The sequence below is a fragment of the Telmatherina bonti genome (genome assembly GCF_933228915.1).
Source record: "Telmatherina bonti genome assembly, chromosome: 6".
NCBI classification, from domain to species: Eukaryota; Metazoa; Chordata; class Actinopteri; order Atheriniformes; family Telmatherinidae; genus Telmatherina; species Telmatherina bonti.
The window spans coordinates 27155008-27174571 of record NC_136624.1 but is presented as its reverse complement, the minus strand read 5'-3'; the positions used below and the strand labels follow the sequence as shown (position 1 = coordinate 27174571).

General features: G+C 36.5%; 1 protein-coding gene across 3 annotated transcripts in view; it reads left to right on the top strand.

The window, feature by feature from the left end:
* Positions 1 to 19564, top strand: part of kcnab2a (potassium voltage-gated channel subfamily A regulatory beta subunit 2a) — a gene marked incomplete at its 5' end in the record, with an annotated part of 90802 nt that overhangs the window by 37351 nt on the left and 33887 nt on the right. The window contains 2 exons of one of the 3 annotated variants that reach the window (XM_079243000.1): positions 6840 to 7009; positions 9231 to 9272. In XM_079243000.1, coding sequence (XP_079099126.1) covers positions 6933 to 7009; positions 9231 to 9272 — 119 coding nt within the window. Of the gene's footprint in view, positions 1 to 6839; positions 7010 to 9230; positions 9273 to 13860; positions 14232 to 19564 lie in introns of those variants that run through there. The other 2 variants (XM_079243001.1, XM_079242998.1) reach the window with 2 other exon arrangements.

Genomic DNA, 19564 nt, shown 5'->3' with positions numbered 1-19564 from the left:
AGGGTTAGGCCAATGCGTATGTGTCGAGTTTCTGGATAAATATTGGAACACACTGCATTAAGGTACTGAATGTCTCACACAGTAATTGAGTGTTATAAAAGTTTGTTTTGTATTTGTTTTTACTAACCCTCATGGTCTTCTCTTATGACTGATTTAGGTGTCAAGTTCTGCTATTCTACGTCTCTCTTCCCAGCTATGTGGTGTTGATGTCATTTTTTTTTTTTTTTTTTAGATTAACTTAAAGCTTTCTGCTCACCTATGCAGAACTAAATATGAAACTCCTCTGTGTAGCCTGTTCATGCCCATGTGTAATTTTATGTGCAGTGATGCGAATACCACTGATATGTGGTACTTTGACAAGGATGAAAAATGGGCTGAACTATACATAGCTTTTTTTTTTAATAAAGTTAAAACCCAATGTACTCTAGGGTTAGGGATGTAAGGCATAAAAGTAAATGGCTTACTAAAAAAAGACTACTGTCAATAACACTGTAAATGTCTAAGTGACTGCCTATGTATGTAATTTTTAACAGGCTTTAAAACCTAACAAGTACCTAAAGTTTATTTAAACATATTGGTACCCATAAGTGTCTTAGCCTTGGTCTGATAATCTTAACAGCCTAGTTTTAGCATGTCTAGCTATATACTAGAAGTTTGAAGTTTAAATATGCTAACTGATACTATCTGAAACGGTATGAGAAGATACTAGTCCTTCAAAATGCACTTTTCTTTTTGGCCAAGATATATTTTGTCTTTGACTTATGAAGAATTGCTTTGATAGACTAGGAACAAAAGAAAGATGGTTTCATATTTCTACTGCAGTGTGCTCCTCTGTGCTCTTTGCTTACTGCAGTGTGCTCTTTCCCTGCAGTGCCAACAAATGCTTCATTTCAGCTTAACAGGCCCAAGTTGGTGTGCCAACTCTTCATATTTAGAAGCAGTCTGTAAACCAAATATAAGTTTGTGGTAAAAACCATTGATGTAGAAGCTTTATTTTTTTTAGGTCTTTGCTTTAATGTCAGGGATCACCTACAAGCCAGCACAAGAGTGTAAAGAAAATGTTTAGTTAAGACGTGCAGAATGCTAGCTCATGCCTGTTATGTCTTTAATACAGGTATCTTGGGACCATACATCTCGTGCTATGTAACAATAAGGTAGGGAAGGCGATATTGTGCACTTCAGTGTGATAGTTTGTGGCTTGTTTTTGTTAAATGACACTGATGGAAGTGCAGTGTTTGATCAGTTTTTGCATTAACTTTTGTCATGTTGTCACAAAATGTTGTTTTGTTTTTTTTCCAGGTAATATATTTGACCTAAATCTGTTGTTTTACAATTTACATGCCAAGCCCAGAGGGGGAAAACATTGTGATGTTCAGAAATGCAGTTATAGAATGCAAGCAAAGTGTATGAATTATGCACATGCCTCATAAGAAGTATAAGAAATGAGCTTTGATATAATTGAGATATTGAGGATTATAAGACCAGTGTGTGAGCTCTACATGAGACAGTTGCAGCTGAACTCTAATCCGTGCTGGCCCTGCCACTGCTACTTATGATAGGCATGGCTTAAAGTTCGACCAAAACATGGAGCAAACGTCTGTATGTCTGTGTGTACAACAGCTGCAGCTGTCATATAGTTTAATGACTCCTGACAGCACAGCGCACCATAGTGCTTTTAAAGTCTTGCTGAGGAGTAGGATTTGGATCAAAAGTCTGCTGAATAAAAAGGCAATATATGCAGAGTGCTATTAAATTTTTTCCCCCTTTTTCTCAGTTGGCAGTCAGTGACCTGCATAGTTTTCTGTGATTAAGAGCTTGACAAAGAGGATACCACGAAGAAGAAAAAAGAAAAAACACAAACTGTCAGAGTAAAACAGTGCTCTTGCTCAGTCTTATCTTTACATGCGCTTAACTTTCTTCTTATAAATGTCACTGTAGATGAAGAGGAGATTCCTTCTGAGTCTTTCCATCTTTGTAGCTCAACAGAGAAAAGGTTCGCTTTCTGTCTCTCCCTCTGCTTGACTGAACTCCCATGTAGGATATCCCCGGCAGTTCTCGTCTGTTAGCTTGTCTCCCTCTTCCGCAGCCATCTGCTCGGATCTGTGTGTGTTTTCTGCAGCTGCCAACATACTACACGAGACCATGCTATGCTTTCCAGGCCAGCCATGCTTGCTTGCTTGCCTTGCTCACGTAAGCTTTGTCTCAAGAGGGAATTTACTCAGGCTGGGTGTAGGTGGATTTATGGATGGAAACCATGAAGAGCAACCCTTTCTGACTCAGTTTTGCATTTTTTGTAGAGTTTATATGAGAAAAGCTTAAGTGAAGCCACAAAGATGGATGCCTGCTTTTTTATCACCTTCTCTCCCTCTTTAGTCATACTTCTCTGACCACTACCTCTCTCTCTATTTGTAATGTATTAAGTCACTGGGGTGCTATTCACATTTTGTTTTCCTAAAAGCCCATATATTGATCCCCCTCTACTACTGTGTATTTAGGTTGAGGGTATTAAAGTTTAAAATAATGGATTAGCTCTTCATAATTGAAAAGCTTCTTCATCCCAGTCTGAGCTCACTGTCATTTAATACATTAAAGTCAGTTTATCTGATCATCAGTACAAAGTACTTGTTTTTGTTTTTAAAGACATTCTTCAATAATAATTTAAATAAAAAGTACTAACTTGTAAGTCAAATCGGTAAATTTATGATTACATATGACTAATTATTTAATGTGTTGTGTAAAATGAAATTATCTACAGGCTGAATTTGTTGGTGCTGTAACAGATTCAGATGACATCAAAACTAATTCAGAAAGCTTCAGATGTGTTGAGATGAACATTAACACTGCAGCAAAACTCAGGAGGGCTGTTTTCATGTGGGTGTTTTGCTTGTTTCTAAAGGATACTTGTAAGCAAGAAGAATACACTAAAGCCAATTTTGAATGGTTACTGTACATCTAGACTGTATTTATTGTGTCTTTCTTAAAAAAGAAAAAAGAAACTATTAACTACTACATACTTTGCTAACTTCATGAAAGTATTTACCATTGGGAAAGGAATATTTATTATTATTATTATTATTATTATTATTATTATTATTATTATTATTATTATGAAAGGAATATTTATTTTTTGTGAAGACCCCATATTGTTTTTATTAGACGTTGATTCATAACAGCATTAATGTCTAAAATGTTTTATTTGTCACAGTTGCTTAAGTTCTGATTTCTTACACCTTTAAATCATGATCCAAAGGGTGGTGTGCATATAGCAAATAGAGTGGTTGTTCTTCCATATCAGCCAATTTTTCCTCTCCTCTCTTGCTCTGTCTGCAGTTTTAATCTGCAAAGTGCACCTTTGCCCATTAGTGCAGTAAATCTGAGCCCTCTAACTTGAGCCAGGATGTGTCTGTAGTGTACCGCATTGCTGCAGTCAGCAGCAGCATCCTCTCCAACTGCAGCCCTCTACAGGCATCTCTGCTGCATTGCTCTGCAATGTTCTACCGTAAGGTCTGAACATACAAGTATTTTTTAAGGTGTTCAAATAGAATAACTGATATCCATCTACACTAGGACTTCATAGAGAGCAAAAATTAGAAGTGTGGCTACTTTTGCTACAGCATTCATTTGTATGTTAAATTTTTTTGGATGTATTTTTACTTTTTCAAAAATTTGTCCTGTCCCATATCATAACAAGGAAAATGGAGGTCTAAACAGGAAAAACTCATCAACCAGCTGCTACACCTGAAAGAAAACAAAAAACAACCTGCACCATCTGCAAAAAAGCAAAGCTGACAATCATTGGGAGCACCTATAAAAAGACAGACAAGCTGGGAAAAAAGCCTCATGAATCACAACAACAAAATGATCAATATCTCAAAGAAAATCATGTAACATGAACTTGTACGCTGTTATTGTGGTTTTCGAATTTTGGATAAAATGAGTGACAGTCCAAGCATTTCTTTCCTTTTGGATTTTCCTTTATTTCTCTCTTTTTGTAAGGAATGCCTCAAAGTTGCTGGTTGTAGAAGTAAAACTTGAATTTGGTATAATCTAAAGATCTGTACCAATAGAAGTCTTTTTGATGTTCATTTTGGCTGTGATGGTAGGTTCAGCCTTCACAGACCATATGGTCTCTGCTGTCATTTGAACTCAGCACAATCTTCTGTTGGTTTTGCTCACTTTTAGCATGAAATGGTTAACTAACAGGTAGAGATGATTAGGGTAACTTTATTTTACAAACTTTTAATAAGATTATGATGAAACTGTGGAGAAGTACTTTAAATCCTCGGTAATTACCTTTTGTAAAAGAATGTTTAAAGCTGAATTAAACTCAAAACTAAAACAACAAAAGTTACTCGCCTTTTATATTGAACTTGCTGTGTTACATTCCAAAAATCTGTGTAGAAATAGAAAAGCATTCACCCAACCACAATATGTTTCACATGTCTGTGATAAATTTCTTTTGTTTCTGTTCAGTTTTAAAGGTTTTGTTGTGAGAGCTGGAAAATGAACAAAGATGTGACAGTGATGATTTGATAAATAGCTTAAAATAAAAGTAAAATTTCAGTTTTAAAAAATGCAACCAAAAAGTCTAAGAGGATGCAATCACGCTGCCCATTTTGTTTGAATTCCCAAAGATGTTCAGTTTGCTGCAAAAAAAAACAAAAAAAACAAAAGGCATCTCTTCACTCTGGATGCCATGGCATCTCAGGATTAGCATTTGACCAATCTTGGCCTTTCCTAATACAAGTTTTTTAAGACATTTTAGAACTCAGACCTGTTTCTGACGTTGGCTCCACAAAAGGCAGACATGTGTGATCTCATGTTTGTACATTTGGGATATCCTAAATTCTCCTTGGAACAAACAAGTTAAAGTTCTGCAAGAACAGGCACTTAAAATCCTCCCATCCAACACACAGTGCCCTCTGTTTCTCATCTGTGACAAATGATCCACAAGGACTTTGCTGCCCTGTGTAGTAAATCTAATGTCATGCCTTTTGCCCATCAGGGTCATGCTATCATCATCATCTGATAGCAGGAATGACCTGTGATCCATAGTGCCATGATTGAAATTAGGGGGCAGGGAACGTTTAATGTGTCCTTGGGAACATGGGATACGTATTCGCTGCCTGGGAAATTGATGGGAGGAGAAAGTGACCTTCGCGTTATCATCTCGATGTCGGTTACAAGCCATGACTTACGTGAGTGCAGTCAGTGGTGAAATGGAGTAGCATGATGTTCTCACCTTATATCTTTGTCAGAATGACACACTATAGATGCCACTTTGTCTTTTGATTGATTTTTCATCCACAACCGTAAACTAGAGTTAAAAAAGTCAGCGTACTGCTCTCCTCTCTCAATGGAGTTGGTGTTTAAACTTATTTCAAAAAGGGTTGTTTTAAATTTGTGTTAATGGCATAAAAGTAGCTATAGGTACCTGCTCAAGCTTGGCTCAGCTCTTGTAGAGATAAATCTACAGCAATGGCCTGCTTCTTGGGCAGACACATTGAATAATTCATAGGATGAAGTTGCTTTCAGCACTGGATCAGCTGTGGTTTGCTGTAGTGAATGCACATAGGTGCAGTACTTGGCCACCATAGTTGATAAATTTAAGAACTGGGTTCTTTTTATTTGTTATTCTGTGATACATTTTTTTCATTTCTTCCTTCTGTGTAAGTGCCTTCCCCAGTAAAAAAAAAAAAAAATAAATAAAAAAAGTTCTGTTTTGATGTATTAGTCTTTGATTTGTTTTATTTAGGAATAGGTTGTGTCCTGGTTAGACTTTATCTTGTAGTAGTGGAAATCCAGAAAGATCAAATTGGTCTAAAGGTTTAATCATTCTGCAATAATGTAGAATGAGGACATGTCTCCATCTAGTGGTGAAGAGAGAAAAGAGTCTTTGAAAAGCGACTCCCTATACTTACATTTTTCTAGTTCAGCAACTTCTCAAACATAAATAATAAACCTACAAGAGGCGTGTTTTTTATGGCAGTCTGATGTGGTTTAGGCCACTAGTTAACAATTCATGTCAACACTGCAGAGTTGTCACAAAGTTCTTTTCACTCTGGATATGCTGCTGTACTAACTGGTCTCCCCCCAGTTTATCTGAGAAACTTTGTTTCAAAATATATCACACTCCTTCCAAAGTCTCCTGTCTTGACCATAAAGCCTTGTTTCCACTCTTGTTATCTACATTTACAGTATGTCCGCAATGCAACAGTGTATTAAAACTGTAAGCTTTGATGTCTACATAATGTACAGATGTAATAACTCCACAGCTGATAGATTATTATAGCATAGTGAGATTGTATTTCGACTCTGACAGTATTTTTCTTAAGAATTCCAAAAACCCTCTGACATGGAGCCTTGTTTTTCGTCAACTTCAAAGAAAATTGTTTGAAATTGTTGGAACATTTTGTTCTAAGAATGAAACAGCCTTTCATTATTGTGTGCCAATTTTGTCCCTAGACTGGTAATATTTATTATATTATAAGCCAGATAGTGATAGTAGACCATGCCTGTCTTTAAAACAAGTTGTTACAGATTGTGGGAGAAATTGGCTGCCTTTACTATGTGTATGTTGGAGTGTGTTTGGCATTTTAAACATACAAATGTCTGTGTAACACATCTGATACTCTTTCTGTATTCCCGCTATGATAAAAATCTGCATGTAGGTGCCAGATTTGTCATATCTTGCCTTTAAACACCTTTATCCTTGTGAACAAAACATTTTAATTTTTCCATGAGACAGACATGTAAGAATAATGTTTAACTGTTTGGATTGAAATTATTCTTATGAATATGAACCACTGAATCTATATATGCTTTTTTTTCATTTTCAGAGCCCCTGATCAGAGTCCCTGACTGTACCCTGTGGTCCCAGAGAAAGAGAACCACCCCCGGCAGGCTGGCCTCTTCCCCTCCCACCTGCCTCCATGTATCCTGAATCTACCACGGACTCCCCTGCCCGCCTTTCCCTCCGACAGACTGGCTCACCTGGAATGATCTACAGGTGAGTTGATGGACACTTGCTATGTAAATGTCTGCAGACATAGTCACATTTCTTTACATATATAGTGTGTGTATGTCCATATGTAAATAATGGGAACCTATTTGCAGGAATGGAAGTTAACCCACCCCTCAAAAAAGCCCAATCTGCTTTGATTTGTTAGTGTTAGTCATTTATTAGACCCTTTCCATTAATGCAAATTAGCTTGACACATAAAAATCACTCTGCATTGAAAGGTATCTTGTCAGTATTTTCAGATTGTTTTCTGAACAATTTTCAAAAATATGAAATGTCCTCAGTGGTACTTTTAATCTTTCTTGGATCTGCCACTCATGTATAGATGTCATATAGTGAAAGACAAATCATAGGCATGCAATCTTTGTTGTTTGAGATAATATTTTGGCTAGATTATTTTGATATATTTTTTATGGTTCAATTTTATTTCACAAAATCATTTATTACTTATATTTGTTTGCCCTTTGGAAAAATACAGTTATGTGTATGCCTAATCTTTGCTGATTAATCTCATATTTATTGTCTTTACCAGGGATGTCAAAATTATGCCCTGACGGTATAACTGTGTAGACACTCTAATCCAAAAAAAAAAAGAATTTTAGTTTTTACTTGTTGTTTACTTAGTAAGGACAACCAGATAGTGGGAACAGCTGAAATAGCCTAAAGAAAATTTCTTTTTAAAACAGTTTTCAGTGACCATATTGAAAAAAATTATGTTGTTAAGAGAAGATTGTAGGAGAAATTTATAAGGACTTGGGTAAAAGTAGACTGTGATTAAAGAAAAAAAAAAAAAAAGTTTTAATATGGTTTTCACAGAAATACTCAAAGTTAAAATCTTTTAAAGAAAAAAAACTGACCATTTAGTTAAACTCCTAGTGTGCCCAGATTGTCCTGCATGCTTAGAAATCACCAGCATGTGGCACCAGAGATCCATCAAAGTACAGCTTGAAAAGATATCGTTTCCACACTTTTTAAAGGTAGCTTGATGACTCTTTCTCACATCGCTGCTATTATGGATGAAGCATTTTGTAATAAATCAGTAAAGTCACTGGATAGGTTATTGAACCTCCTTCTTTAAGACACGAGCAATACGCCTGTTACAGTGTACGGAGGGGGATTTTGGCAGATCACATTGACATACATTGACAGACAGTTGTGTAACTAGAAGATCTAGTGTGATACAGCTCCTTGCCAACAAAAAACCATCACTCAGAATTTCATAGCTTATTTCCTCTGTTTTACAATTTTACAATTTTCTGTCTGATTATGGTTTCAACCAAAAACTTAAAACTGACAAGAAAATTGCTTCATTAAATTTGATATAGCAATGTGTTTCTTTCTATGAGGTGAACAACTTTATTGCAGTCAGGTTACTCATATAAAAATATATGGTAATTAATGGAAAAAGAACTCACAGTAAATGATAAACAAATTCATTCTGTTTAGTGTTACCAAGCATTCATTCATCATTCATTCATTTTCCGAACCGCTTATTCCAATTCAGGGTCGCGGGGAAGCTGGAGCCTATCCCAGCCGGCTTTGGGCGACAGGCAGGGTACACCCTGGACAGCTCGCCAGTCCATCGCAGTGTTACCAAGCAGTGTTGGGAAATATGTCTTCTAACAAAGAATATTTGTATTAAATATATATTCTGATGCATGGTATAGTTTTTGTCACTTTGACATAAAGGAGTTTGCAGTAGTTAGTTACTTTTTTGTAAACTATAAAATGTATCTGTAGTAGCAATTTTTATCTTTTTATGTTCGGAGTTATTTGGAATATTGGAATTATTCTTGTAAAATTAAGAAAAATTAATTAAGTCTTGTATGTATCAATAACTTTTCTTCAGGCAGCATGTTTGTTTTGATTATCAGTCTTGCAGGTCATGGTCATCTTAAAAAAAACAAAACAAAGAAAAGATTAAAAAAAAAAAAATTTTTTTTTTAAAAAGTGAAGTCCAGTTGCCTTTAGGTCTATTCGGACAACCTATTGAACAAACTTCACTGAGCATTGTTCCACAACTACAGTTCGTTTTTGCATCACTGAGCTTTTTTCTGTTTCCTGCCTTCAAATTTTCTTTTGTCTTTGACTTCCGTTTCATATCCTTTATCACCTTTTTGTCTGTCCAACTTCTTACCACTGATTTTTCTCTTCTGCCTTTTACTAATCAAAGCTTTCCTTTTTTCCTCCTTTCCCTTGATGCCTTCAGTGCTCGTTATGGGAGCCCCAAACGACAGCTGCAGTTCTACAGGTATCTGTCTGTCTCTGATCCGAATCTCACCGTTTCTCACCCTTTATTTTATCTGAGCTGTGTTTGTTTGATTGTGAAGTTTGTATTGCTTGGTGTGTACAGTTTACGTTTAGAACTTTTAGTATTTCTTTGATTTAATTTCACCATAGTAACCTTGTCGTAAAGACTTGCTGTTCTGTCATTTAAAACCATGCATCCATCCTCTGCAGCATAGATAGCTTATCATCTACTATTTAGCTGCCTGTGCACATCGAGCCTAAACCTGATAGGGGTGACGATGGATTTTGTTGCAAGGTTGCTCACAAAACCTTTGAATCAACAATATTTCTCTCTGTGTAAATTTGTTGTTTTTTTTTTTTTCCCCCATTTCTGTTTTCTGTTTCTTTTTTCCTGTAGTGACACTTGAGACTCCCACTGTCGTACTTGTCAGACTTTACATGGGATTCAGGCTCTCGTGTTTTACTGAACTGCCTTTTCAACACTTTTTTGACACAACTAAGCAGATAATCAGTTTCTTCAGTCATCGTTTGTCCTCCAAAATTGATCTTTCAGACCTCTTGAGAGTTAAATATGATGCTTCTACTTAAAATCAGAGAGACCATTTTGAGCCTTTCTGGGAACGAGAAGATTCCTTTATGGAGTTGGCCACACAGTGAGCATTTAGATGCTGGATCTTTCAGACGCTTTAGAGAAGGGATCATATTTTATTAACCTAATATCAGGCCTTATTCTGCTGATCCAGGATTAAAAAGCACTGACTATGTGGATGTGCTTTCAATGAACTCACTATCTGATTTTTATTTTGGCACCTTGCACATTTCTGTCCTTTTATAGTGCAAACCATTCTACTAGCTGTACCCCAACAATGTAAAGGGTTATTGATCGAGCCCCTTATCTGTCTATTACTTTCTAACAGCCAAGCGACACAATACTGGTAACAAAAGTTTGATTCCTTTCAGTCAAGTCATCCCAGTAACACACAAACTGGAACCATCATAGTTAATACAGCTTTCATTTGAGTTCAAAGGTACTCTGCCATCATATAAATATACTGAACGTTGAACACATTCTGACTGACGTTCTTTTATGTCAGACCAGAACAAATGAGAATCTAACTTTGTTTTTTTTTTTACAATGCCAAGGAAATCTGGAAGGACTTGTACATTTCTTGGTTGTTCAGATAGAAATGTAAAACATAGATCACAAATATTTACTTCATGAAGATTGCCGCACACAGAGGAGGTCAGTGGTTAACAACATCTTTTGATGGCAGTGTATTCACATCGGAGAAGAACATCAGAAATACAGAGAGCAGAGGAGGACTCACATGTTGTCATGGCAGAGGAAACTACAGTAAAATGCTGCAAATTGAAGAGAACAGTTGTTAATCTGACACTAAATGTGCAAATATGATGTTGTCTAGCTGAACAAGAAACAGCAGGTAACGTTATGCTACTAAGTGGATTAAGAGACAAGGGGCTGCGGTGCTAAGAGTAAATTACAAATTTGTGAAATATTGCATTTTTTCATTTGAGAAAATAATTTAAAAAATGAAATTGGTAACACAAACAGGTCACTTACACACAGCCTAAAGACATGCTATGAAGAAAGTTATTCTTATCTGTTGGCTATAATGCAGTTTTTCTTTTAAGTAGCACAACATAACTTTTTGACTTTATAACTGTGTTTTTGGCTCATTTGATGATGCAGAGAAATTTATTTTGTCAGATAGTAAATTACATATTTTAGCGATATGGGGGCACGATGGTAGAGGAAGCGATATTCCCCTCAAACAAATGGATTAAGTCATCCATGTCAAACTTTTTTTTTTTTTTTTTTTTAATAAAGAAAAAGATCAAGGAAACATCGTAGAGGACAGCTCACAAAACATAAATATATAACATAAAACTCCAACAGAGGTGCCTGTACTCAGCCAAAGCATCTTAGATTGTATTCACATCAGCATAGTCCAATTAGGGACTCTGCTTAGTTGTAGGGGATCAAACGAGCCAAACCATTAGAATAATATAATCCCCATTTCCACCAAAGGTGGCGCTGCACTAGTATTTAGCAATACTAAGTCATATCATCGCTGTTCTTACATATTTTGAAACAAAATGTTATAATGGCTCCTTACGTAGACTGTGTCTTGTTGTCTTTTTGTGTACTCGGTTTATGCTTGCAGACTTACCAGTAACAATTACTTTGATCCTTATTGCACTGCAGTCGTTTACATAAATAGCTCATAGCTGTAAAATGAATGCTGCTTTGGAACCAATATGGCTAATACGGTGCAGCAACACTGAAGTAATTGTGTCTGTGAGCCTCATGGTGATGAAGCAGTCTGACATTAACACTGACCTCAACATAAGACAATCGACGTGTGGAGAGATGCTGGACCCCTGCTTACTGGTGTACTTTTGATATATATATATATATATATATATATATATATATATATATATATATATATATATATATATATACTCACTGTATGATGCAGTGTGTGTGGCTGGTGCTTCATGTGCACACAACTTTCATCCACTAGTCATTGTCCATCTCTTTCCTGTGGAACAACAATCAGAGGCTTTTAGCGCAAAAGCTTTAGTGAATAATTCAGAGCTGATATTATTTGCTGCGGTTAGCAAAAACAAGACCGGCCACTAAACGACATAAATGGATTTCTTCCATGAGATCTCACAGGAAGGGGAGGAGGAGAGGTGTTGGTTCTGGTGATAAGAGTATTGTCCGAGTGGTGAGGGGAGGGATGCACTCTCTCATTCACTAATTGGTTTAGACATTTCCTAGTAAGACACTCCCAGTTTGGGTGGACCTGCTTCATGACTGTCCGCAGTCTGTGTTTATAAGCGCAAACTGACACCCCACAGCCTCGCTCATGAGCCGGCCTCCAAGAAATCGGGTGAGTTTGAAGAAACATTTGCGCTGATGACGAGTTGAGTGTGTTTTCTTAGTGTATCTTAGTGTATTTGTAAGGAGACTGTGTTGTCTGCATGCAGCCTAGCCTGAAGTCTTCTGCATTTGTGCCTTCTGTGTTTACCAGGATGAGATTTGTTTTAAGTTTTTCATGAAGACAGAATTTTTTTACATAATTGTAATAACTTCAGTAATAATAATAGTCACCAGTAACCAGCAGGTTTAATCAATGGTAAAATCTTGAACCAAACATTAATGATGATGATTTTAGTTTGAATTATCTTTTAAGTTTTAATAAGAGATTTATTGCTGGTTTTCTATCACTAGAATTTGAACTTTTTGGTGGTTTAATTTCTGTCTTGTTGTTTCTCTCTGAGATGATTTGCTTAGATACAAAAATAAGTGCTGTTCAAGTGTTTGTTGTCGATAGACATTTAAAAGATCAATATAGTCTGGAGCTTAAACTACATTTCAGATCACAAGTAAAGTGTAATTTGATGTTCAGGGCTCAGATAATACCATGCGCTGTGACCTAATAGTATTATTTAGTAACTGTTGCAATTGTCTTGGATAATCGCGGTTTTAATTATTTTTATTATTAATTAGTTATTAGTTATTATTAATCAGTAATACATAATCGTTCAATTTGTAATCCTTGATAAATAGTTAACCAGTGAGAAGGATGTAGAATCTTTGTAATTTTAGTATAATTTCAGAACTTTTTTTATGTCATTATGAACTGTTTCTCTTTATTTCATTAGACGCTATATAGAGCATGTATGCATTTACGATCTACTGTTGAAAATAGAGTTGCTTGGTCGGTTTGGGTGTTGTGTATCAACAGTGTGTAAAATGTACAGTTGCTGTCTTTAATGTGATGTACTGCCTTTAGTTTGTGGTCAGTGTGTACTGGTGCATTTGGCATTGAATTGCATTCTTGTACTGTAGTGCAGTGACTGTGCTGCCCTCTGTTGATTCATTTCTGCGTCTTTTCTTTCTATAAAGATGAAATTCATGGAGAAATTGGGGACTTTGTGAAAGTGACATACTTTTAAATCAAACATCTAGAGAAATACTGTTCTTAAAGGTAAATAACTGGCTGAAATACACCCAAGTTTTGCATTGATTTGTGGCAAGTGCATATTTTAACGTTGTTGGATCACTTTGCTGCACCTTACTTTACTGATATCTAATTTTTCAGTTTACACAGTCAAATTGCACATTTACTGCGCCATTTACTATTTTCACCGATTTGCCTTCTAAATCATGTTAACTGGTTTGAGAGGTGATGCAAGGAATATGTCGCCTCCTGATGCTCCGTGCATGTTTGAATGCTTCCCCTTTTTAGAGCGCATGTGCCCTTTTTTTGTCCTGCTCCTTGATGACCAACAAGTCACCTGGATGCTCCCTGTCACTGTAACCCTGCTGTTGTGTACCTGTAAGGGGAGGGTAGTGCTGGGCTATGTTGTGCGACTCTGATTACAGGATGCATGGCCGTGTGCTGCCCCAAGCAGGAGAGCTTTTTTGTTTTTTTTGTGTGGGAGCAGGTGCTATTTAAGGAGGTGGCTGTACCCTGTCGGTTCCTCGCTTCACTACTTTACTTTTACTGCACGGGTCAACCCAGCATCACAAGAAGAAGGAGGGAGGGAGGGGCATGTTTGCGGGTGGGTATGCTGGAGGGCCCCGGGGGCCTCCCGGCAGGCGCAGGTCCAGTTATTGTCCTCCTGAAAATCTGCAGATTCCCAAACCGCCAGCGCCAAGCAGTGGTGTTCGGAAGAGCAGCAGCAGCGGCAGCGGCAAGATGCTGTCTATGTCATACAGCGAGAGTATCCGGAGCGGGATCAACCGCTACCATTCGGACCAGGGGCTTAATCAGCCTCCGTCCAGGCCCACCGACCAGGCTGAGCTGCAGAGACTGCGAGAGCAGAGAATCGCTGCTCAGATTAAGAACATGGAAGACTTCCTGAAGATGAATGGCTTGGCCTTGGAGGAGTGTGTGTCTTTTCAGACAGGCATGAAGTACAGGTAAGAGAGAGGCAGAGCTGGACCAGGACCGAGTTGCTCCACGGACTTGGACAGGGGTGGGGGCTGAGAAGCAGCAGACTAAATCAGTTTTGTGGTTGGAGATCTCAGAGGCTCAAATATTTGCTGAACAGGTGTGTGCGCTTGTCTGGATGTGTTCATAAGTTTGTCTCGAACTTGTTGATTTTGTTCAGGTAAACCCACTTTAATATAGTTGCAGAAAAGTATTTCTTTGCGTCTTCTCTGCTAATATCACCTGAGCTTTGTTCTTTTCTCTGGTCAGACTGCACTTGTGCAAAGGTACCGGGGCCGGGTTTTATTTTAATCATCTAGGTCGGTGGCATATTTGCCAAACTACAGGGGAAGGACAGACTGCTCCGTAAGGAGTTATCTGGCCCCTTAAATTCACCGACTTTTCATTCTCTTATTCTTGTCCTCTTAATCAGATTATGTTTCTTCCCTTTTGAAGGGCCAAAATGTTGCCTCATAATCATAAAACAGAAATTTAAAGTGAGTCTGAAATATTTTGAAATTTTTAATACAATACATTATATTGTTAGGTTAGATATGTGGCATTATTTAGACTTTTTTCATGTTATAATTATTATTTTGCGAGACTGTTTTCTGAATCGGTATCACTATTAGAACTGATAAAAGATAAATGAATATTTCTTGGCCAGTGAAAATCTGAACCATAATCTTCTTTTGTGCAGTTATTTTTACAACTTCTTTGTCTTTAAAGCAAACTAAATCTTGGACATTTTGTAAAGGGCAAGGATCTAAAAAGTTAACTTTGTATATGTTTTAGTGATGGGTTGTTACAGTAATGTGTGTTGGTAAAATATTTTTAATAGTGTATGAAAAAATGTTAAAAATGAATCGGTCAGTGTGCTGTTTTAACACCAAAATAGAATATTAAGACTTAAGTTTTAATGTTTGTGTTTATTAAGTTTTTCCACACAGCACTAGTACTTATACATGCACTATGTAGTGTGTGTGATCTAAACCGAAGCTGTTGCTAAAGGTTTACAGGCTTTGTCTATCATGGGTAACCAGACAAATAATAGACTGTTGAAGTGACAGAGCAGCAGGCGCAGCATCTGTTATGTTGGCTGATAGGCCCAGCTGATCCGATGTTGTTATTGTCCCAGACATGGATAACTTTCATCACACAAAGGCACGGCTGCTGTTGTTTTTTTACTCGGACCAGTGACTAGAACGCAGGTATGTCTGGCTTGTTTTACCAGTTATATCTGTCTTCAGCAGACCGTGTTGTATGTCACTACTTGTAGTTACTTTCCTGCTGTGTAAAGCTCAGTCACCGGCCCGTGACGGCATCTGGTGTGGCTTTGCGAACACACATGAAGGAGAGTTAATATTACTGAGATAATGTACTTATCTCAGTGTCCATCCATCCATCCATTTTCCTTACTGCTTAGTCTAATTCAGGGTCACGGGAAGCTGGCGCCCATCCCAGCAATCATTGGGTGTATCACAGTGTCCTACTGTACAAAAAAAATCTAGTTATAAGTTCTTATCTGACAACACATTTTAGCATGGTTGTTGGTTTTTTTTCTCATGTTGCTGTATTATTATTTATAAGTATTAGGTCTTCTGGCAGCGGAAATTCTGTCAGGTTCTTGTTGTACTGGGATCGCCTTCAATTCTGTAATTAGGGCTGTAACTAGGTCAGCAAGTACATGTAACCTCTGAGTCAAACTCATCATTATTTCAGGTGTGTGGTCAGGAGGATGGGCCAGCAGTGCTACTAGTTCCTTTTTACTGAAACTATTATTTTCCAGTAATTGGAGAATGCCTTTTCCAGTTATTAAAGAAATAGGAAAATATTTATGAGCAAACATCAACAGGGATCTTATTTGCATGGTGAAATACTTTCTGCTCTAAGGGGATGTTTTTTCCACCAGCAGAAAAAAGGGACTAATATTTATAGTTCTAAATTGATGATGCTGACAGTACATCAAATATGATAAACTATCGTTAAAATATCTCTGGGATATGTGTACTTGCCTGCTGGCCAAACTTTATCTGACATCTCTGATCCTGCTTAATGGTATTTTATTAATGTTATAAATTTGAGAAAGTTCATATTATTGAGGACTTCCTTTATTTCCATTATGTTGCCCTTGAAACGAAATACTACCACTCAGCAGACTCATTTAAACAGCAGTAAACTTTCCCTTCATGTCCTCTGAATAAAAGAGCCAGGCAGCGGTTAAAGGAGCCAGCTTGAGTTTACTGAGGCGAGACAGGAAGCCTCATGTCTCCTGTACTATATGGAGGAACACTGAGTGAGTATAGATTTCTGGAGTGACTTCACAGTAATGGATGTGCTAATGATCCCCATTTGGGTGTTTACTGATAGAAAGTTATGTTTTATGTTTCTTTATATATAGTAATGGTTTTCGGGTCATTATGAAAAGCTCTGATGTACAGCTTTGCTTGACCTATTAAAAATTAATATTCTTTAACCTACGTTTGAGTTTTATTTAGGTTACATTTATTTCTGATCAGGTCCTGACTGTGCTCCGTTTTTAGTTATATTAATGCAGGATTGATCATCCTCCACTAGGGGGCAAAATACACTAATGCTAGGATAAACAAAAACATTATACTGTTTTATTGTTAAAATTGTTGCAAAACACCCTCCTGTTTATTTATAGTTTGCTGATTAACAGTTTTTCTTTCTCAGTCCTCTTGTCTCTTCTGTTTCATGTTACAATGTCTTCAGATACTCCAATACTTCGGACCACTTCTTCGTGTTTCTGCCATTCAGCAGTTTACTCAGTACAATATTTAATGGAACATCAAAGTGATTTTTTCAGTCTTTGTGTTCTGGATTAATTTATCCTTCTTTCTGCAGCACTGTGAGCCTAGTGTACTATTTTTTACTTATTTATTTATTTATTTATTTAGTAATTAATTATTAAATTTGTTATTATTTGAAATATCAATGGATAAAAATGAGCAATGCAATTTTTTTTTAATTTTTTAACATTTTGTTATAACTTGGCATGCTGATGCCAGTTTCTAACTCATAATGATTTATCACGGATCTTCACATGAGAGAGGCTGTGGTTAGAATTTAAAACGATTTTGCTCATGAGTTAATGATACAGGTAATGATGGATTTGATTAGTTTCATGCTACTTTTCTACTGATTAGTTGACTAACCAACAAGTTAATTATTTCAGATGTGATTCTTTTAAAGAAATAATAGAGAATTGTCTGAAAAAACACCTCATATCTATAATTACAATTCAACCATCTGTTAAGCAAACTGAAGGAACTTTTCAATATGTCATGTTTATTGTCTAATACAGCGGTTGGCAACTCTGGTCCTTGAGAGTCGCTGTCCTGTACGTGTTGGGGGTTTCGATGCTGTGACACATCCGACTCGAATCAATGGATAATTAGCAGACTTGTGCAGAGTTTGATGTCAAGTTCTGCTAATGAAGTCTGATGTATGTCAGATGTGTTACTGCAGAGAAATTCCCAACATTTGCAGGACAGCTGAAGTTGCCCACACCTGATGTAACAAACAGCTGCCACTGTTATGTCATAAACTGCTCAGCCAAATTACAGCTAATTAATCTGCAACATTAATACATTCAGTGTTGTTGGGGGGGCAGACCTAGCTGTGTTTTAAATTTTTTGTGTTGAATATTTTTACGTGGTTCTTGAACAAAATTAAAATTAGTTCAAAATCACAACCAAAGAAACAAAACAAAACAATTATAATTCAGATTAGCTCATGAGGAATGATAACAGCAACTACAAATAAAAGAAAACAAACAAACATTTTACCCATATGTAAATTACAGTTGTCAGTTCTTCACTGTGGTCAAGTGATACTTTCCGGTAAGCTTTGCTTGTAGTGATGAGCTAACACTTAGTTTCCACTGGGTGGTGCAGATGCTCCACTTCAGCATCTTAACTGAAACTGAGACTCGTACCTAACACACCTCCCACTGTACTTCATGACTTAGTGCAGTCACTAAATGCAGCCAAAGCCTGATCCCTTGTACTCCTACACTGTGGAAATTTCTGTCTTTCTTTTAAGCATGGTATGTTGTTAAAACCTGGACAAGCAGTCACCCAATCCTTTTGAAATGACAACTGATAATGTGGTAGTGCAGAGGAATTGACATTTCTTTGCCTTTTCAGAAGCGTTTTGCTTCGTCTTTGCAATTGTGTCTTTACTTCTTCCTTTCATCTATTGCACCAGCCTGTTTCTCAGCCACTTCATTTCCTCTTATCTTCACACAAACCTTTTGTAAAGATTGAACGACAAGTGTGCTTTGGGCCGCTCTAGGCTGTTATTATTCTTTTTTCTTTTTTTCTAGTCTCTGTAGCACTATGGCATGTGTATCAGTCTGGGCTACGATGACGTTTTTCTTCAGGCAATCCCCCACTCATAGGCTAAATTTAGCTAACTCCTCGTATCCACAGCTGCAGCTGGATACAGCTGGATACATTTATTTTTTATATATATATATATATATATATGTATATATGTGTGTGTATATATATATATATGTGTGTGTGTATATATATATATGTGTGTGTGTATATATATATGTGTGTGTGTGTATATATATATATATATATATATATATATATATATATATGTGTGTGTGTATATATATATGTGTGTGTATATATATATATATATATATATATATATATATATATATATATATATATATATATATATATATATATGTGTGTGTATATATATATATATATATATATATATATATATATATATATATATATATATATATATATATATATATATATATATATATAATTTTTTTTGATAATCTCATACTGTTCTCATGTGTGGGATGGTGTTTAAGTATTGGGAGTGATATCAATTTTATCTTGTGTGGTGACATATTAAAGTTCTCTCATAGCTAACTTCTGCTAGTTAGTCTGACAGCTTGTCAAAATGTTCTTGTCAAACTGCAGCGTAGGCACAAGAAGTGGAACTTTACGAGCATAAAGATTTCTATAGTTGGAACCTATTGAATGTGTTTTAACTAACTGACCTTGCTTTACAACTGTGCTACCTTTCATTTTTCCCTTTCTACTTTCATTCCTTTGTGCCATAGCTATATCTTTAAGTCTGTATGCACACTTCTTAGAAAATAAACTGTATTTGTTTACAGCTTTAGGGTTTTAATGCTAGTTACTTAGACAACCTAAAAAATAGTTTCAGTCTTCAGCAAGCGTGTGATTCAGTAGCTGTGGGGCTGACTCTCATTCATTGATAAGCAATTATATTCACGTAAAGAGATTCTTTACTGATGCTT